The 5,307-nt window shown below is 35.9% G+C and overlaps 1 protein-coding gene across 2 annotated transcripts in view; it reads left to right on the top strand.

The window, feature by feature from the left end:
* Positions 1–5,307, top strand: part of LOC108739395 (RNA/RNP complex-1-interacting phosphatase) — a 37,092-nt gene that overhangs the window by 2,165 nt on the left and 29,620 nt on the right. For both annotated transcript variants that reach the window (XM_025973086.1, XM_018473277.2), the window contains exon 2: positions 632–707. In XM_025973086.1, the coding sequence (XP_025828871.1) occupies positions 632–707 (76 nt within the window). The remainder of the gene's footprint in view (positions 1–631; positions 708–5,307) is intronic.

Here is a 5,307-nt window from a genome sequence, read left to right as displayed (position 1 = left end):
TGTGATCACTTTACATGGCCATATTTAACTACACTATCGTAAATATGGCCACTTTCTCAGTTATTAAAAATTAATTATATATGTTCAATTCTATTTACATATTGTTTTCTTTGTCTTATAATAAGATATCTAGGTAAATACACTAGAAAATAAAAAAGGATTAGTAACCTCAAAATTTAAGCAATGCTAGAAAACTGATGTTAGCGACGAACAAATTGCGAAGACCATTGTAATTAACCAGCCTGAAATCAATGATAACTATCAAAAACCGCTGTTTAATATACCTAATACTATTCAATAAAAAAATATTCTCATGCCTACGCTGCTGTATACCAATCAAACATAACTCAGCTGAGAGAGAGTATAAAATTTGACTTTTGTATGTGTCTACTTATTTATTTCTTTGGTCATTTCATGCTTCAAATGTAAATAATAGAAAAGTTATGCATAGTACATAATGTTGATATTAGTTGTTTAATATTGATATAAGATTAGCAAAACTACGGTTAAGAAATAAAATCACTTATAGGGTCATAATGTTGATATTAGTTGTTTAATATTGATATAAGATTAGCAAAACTACGGTTAAGAAATAAAATCACTTATAGGGTAACTTTTTTTCTATTTTCAGGTGGGTAGATTATACTGCCATTGGAGACAAAGTGACAGGTACTTGCTTTCTCCCCTTTAAAGTTCCATTAAAAGAGGTACGTTTTGCATTAATTTTTTTGTTTGTTGAAGGTTTCAATTAAGAATAGAAAAAAATCCGCAAACTCCTTTTTCCTTTTTTAAGTCTAGTTTCATTGGATCAAATGTCCAAGATTTCCAATGTCCTAATACCATAAAATAGCAAAAATTCAATATTGAAGCGTCATTAAGGCGAGAGACTCCTATATGGAGGTGATAAACTTCTGCTTACGGGCGTAAACTTAAAAACGGTACGCTGGATACTTTCAGTATTAGGCATATTAAACAAAATGACTTTTGTATGTGTATCCCATTTTAATATGTCAGTGCCCGTATTTCGCCGTAAATCGGAAAGCCATCCTGGTAAATCACTGTGACATCCGATTTTCGTCTCCAGAGTAGCGTTAAAACGTTCAATCAGACTGTGGATATTAGGAAGTAGTATAGCTTTTTGTTAGTTCAGCGACCTTCTTGAACAAAGCCGACTGCAATTCCAATGATACTCCCATATCGGCTAATCCAGTTATTGATAAGCTTTTCAGCAACGGTGTTTGTTTCCTGATTCGCTATCGCATATGGTTCAGGCCACTTGCACCCATGTCTACCAGCATGTATCGGCCATCGGAATCATTCACTGGGAATGGTCCTTCTACGTCGACTGCGAAACTGTGATTCTGTCAAATGGTGCTCTCACGTTGTACTGCGGCATTCGTCCAAGACTTTCTGTTTTCGGTCCCCTACTGGCGGCGCAGGTCGGGCATTTCCTGCAGTAGTCTTCATCGCTTCTACTTCGTAGCCAATAAAATGTATCGCGTTCTTTCCTTATATAGTATCTTCGTAACGTCGAAATGTCCTTAACCATGGGTTGATTGTAAGATTTCTAAAACTCTGTTTTTCGGAAGTACATTTTCAAGTTTGTTTCTGGTTCCGTCTGAACTCTCCCACATTCTTTTCAACAGGTCGTAAACAAGGTAATGGGACTCCACTGAGCTCACTGAGCTTTGGTGGCTCACAACTGCCCACGATATTTTTCAGATTCCACCTTCTTTCTGTCTCATTATTGGTCAAAATATTCGTCTTTCTTCTGGTCTTCGATTAATTCTTTATCTTCCCAGGATCCCTCGGGCTGAACGGTGGTCAGATTACAACAGATCGATGCCAGTGCTTCTCCGCAGTTTGCATCTTTCACGCAAAGTCTCCGGGATAGTGCTGATAGTGTTGTTTGCCTGGGCGATGCTTAATATCGAAGTCGTATTTGTGAAGTCGTTGTAACCATCGTGCAAGTTGTTCTTTCGAGTTCGAGGGTTTTATCCTCAGCCAGTAGCTCTCAACGGGTGACACAATAATTTCGTTCTTATTTCGAGTGTTTTACTAAAATTCGCAATGATCTTTCCGTTTCCGTCTTGTACTTGAAGTAACATACCACCAAGTCCCACATTGCTAGCGGCGGCATCAACGATAAAGGGTTTGCTAAACTGTGGGCATGTCAAGATTGGGGCTCCTCAGAAGGGAATGTTCATCAGGTTGTCAAATTGTTTTTCAAATTCTGATGTCCAATGGAATGGAACTCCATTATTTGTAAGTCCGTATGTAGTCAGGCTATATTGACAAATCTCCGAATGAATCTTGGCTAGTAGGAGCAAAGTCTCAAAAAACTTCTAGGTTTGTTACGATACTTTGGTATGGGCAAACTTCGTCAGGCATCCATTTTGTCAGGGTCGGTCATAAACAGGATACAGTTTTTGGGACTTAGCTTCAATTTTGCAGCTGCCTATTTCTTGAAGACCTCAGTTACATTTCAAAGGTGACCGTCGAAAATTCTTCCTAATATGATTTTCTAGTCCTTATAGTGCAGTGTCTATGAGCCTTTCAAATATAGCCGGTGAATTGCACAATCCAAAAGGCATCACATTAAACTTTCCCAATTATAATAACCTCGGACGTTCATCCACTTTCTAGTATCCTCTTTTCAAGCCTAGAGTGAAAAACCATTTAGCTACACTGTCTAGAATGTCATCGATTCAGGATAATGGGCAACTGCCCATCTGTGTTATATCGTTCAGCTTTCTGAAATCTACGCAAAACCTCGTGGAACCATCTTTCTTGTCTTGCTGTTCCAGTGTTGATGCGGTTGTATGTTAAGTTGGTCCTATTAAAGTTTTCATCTGAGAGGGACGTGTTGAAAACGCCAATGTCACCGTCTGTTTTGACTGTGACTCGGTAGTCCTCGATTTTCCTCTACGATTAATTTGTAGGCGACAAGCTTCGTCTTGTAATTTTTGACATTACACCTTCTGTTCGTCGGTGCCCATTGTAGAAGCGGTAGGTTTTATATCGATTCTATGTTCTTAAAGAAGGTGCAATCCAATGATGACATCATCTGTTATGTCGGCCACCAATATAATTATATAAGATACATTTCCAATTCTAATTTCTACGTTGCATTCTCCATTGATTGGTGAAGTCTCTCTTCTGGGCAAAGGTCTAATTGGCCGTTCCGATACCACATCAAATCGAACGATGGCGTTGGATGCCCCTGTATCGATAGTCATTGTGCTGATTTATAGAGCATTTTATGAATAGTTAGTTAGTGCCGTCCAGTTTTGAAATGATGACTTCTTCGGGGGCTTAGTGAGGGTAGGAAAAACCTGCGCCCCATAAAGTTGGTTGATGTTAGTTTTCCGACAGCCGTGTTTTGTTTGAGGGGTATCCTCGACTTAGGTGCCCTATTTTTTCGCAATTCCAGCACTTCGGACGACCACTGTAATTATTGCAGTCCCGAGCAAATGATCAATCATTATTAACTGAATATTGCTCGACGTTAGGGCTTGATGGTCGTGGTCTAGCATTGCTTCTCCTCCTTCGGCGAGAACATCGATAGAGTGGTCTATCCGACGTTTCGCCAACAGCTGTGCTTGGCATCGTTAGGGAATGTAGCGAGGTTGTTACGTTCATCGTTGCGTATTTACTTACGTCAGTATACGATTCCATCGGTGGTCTCACCAAAGATGGAGTTTTAATTCTGCACCACGGCGTTAAGTTCAAATATTGAACACTATTCATTTAGCGCCGGCCGTGAAAGTCTTAGACTTTTGGTCTAACATTTTATTTCTTACAAAAGATATGAATCATAGAAAAATGTTTCGCATTCTTGATTATATCTATATACACATCCAATGCCAATCGTGAGTAATTTAAGTGAATATTGACAATATTGATATTTGTTAAAATTAAATTCTACGTAATCAATTATTATTAGGTACTTTTCACATTGTTTAAAATTAATGTCTGTGTTGTGCAGGTGTTTTACTGAAATATTAAAAATTAATGGTTACAATCTAAACATGGTAATTATGCACTGGAACTTGCTCAAACATATCACATTACCTGATTATCATAAACAAATAGGATTAAACTTGTCTAATATACAAAATGTTTTTTTTTTTTGTTTGATCGAATAAAGTTTTGATGACAACTGCTACTGTGGCATGAATTTATTCATGAAGATGTACCTATTTCTCTCGTCATTTGTATAATTAACCAAACAACTTACGTGCAAGCATTTTTATATTAACTGACCACTATATAGTTTACGCGTCAGATCGTTTTGCAATGAAATTGCAGTATGTATTATTAGGTACGCGTTATGACGTTCTAGAAATATTATTGTTTAATACTTGGAAAGTTAATCCATTCATGCTTAGATAAATGTTGATGGTAATTAAATATGAAACACTTTTTCAATTGTCAATCTTTTTAGTAGCGTTGAATGCAAATTGTGAGCTGTGAGGACATCATGAAACTATCAAATTTTAAATTATTCAACCATGATATAAAAGTCGACCGTACAAAATTGACAGCACGTCACTACATTTAAATAACATTTATTAATTAATCCGAAAGGCGCCGATAGTGTTTCGAGATCTGTATTTTAGAATTCTAACCAATTAGTCAATGATGGGGCAATCTATTGTTTCGGTGAATAACCCTACTGTTGATGTAATTCTTATAAATTCACGTCGGATAATAGATTTGTATGCGACGTTGTTTGTGGCGTTTGATTTTTCATGGAATTTAGACGTTTTAAAATTTGCAGATTTGTTAGAGCGATAACAAAATAATGATTATTTTGAATTTTTATAGGTTGTGGCATGAATAAATCATTTGATTTTTATCGGTTATTCAATTTTTATTTTACTGTTTATCTGAAACAAAATAATTTCATTTTGTCTAAAGTGCTAAAAAGATCGTAAGTTATTATTTTTTTATTTTCCTTATTGTTCATTAATACTGTTATTAATACTTTCTGATAAAGAATATTTTTTGATAAGAATTGAATATGTATATATTCAATACCTATACTAAACGAGCTATATATAATAATATATAATACATATATAGAAGTATTAGCTACAACTTTAGAACAGTAATTTATTTGAATTCGGGTTCTGGAAATGGAACAGTTACATTTAAGCGTTATACTGTAGATACAGTTCAATCAATACAATGACATTTATTTTGGGCTTGCGATTGAAAATATAATTTTGCGTAATGAAACTAACATTGCATTCTTTTACATTAGGTAGGTACTGTCTAACTCACGTCTGTAAGTATTTTCAT

This window comes from Agrilus planipennis, unplaced genomic scaffold, assembly GCF_000699045.2.
Source record: "Agrilus planipennis isolate EAB-ADULT unplaced genomic scaffold, Apla_2.0 scaffold123, whole genome shotgun sequence".
In the NCBI taxonomy this organism is placed as follows: domain Eukaryota; kingdom Metazoa; phylum Arthropoda; class Insecta; order Coleoptera; family Buprestidae; genus Agrilus; species Agrilus planipennis.
Note: the sequence above shows the minus strand (reverse complement) of the source record. Positions and strands in the feature narration are given on the sequence as shown.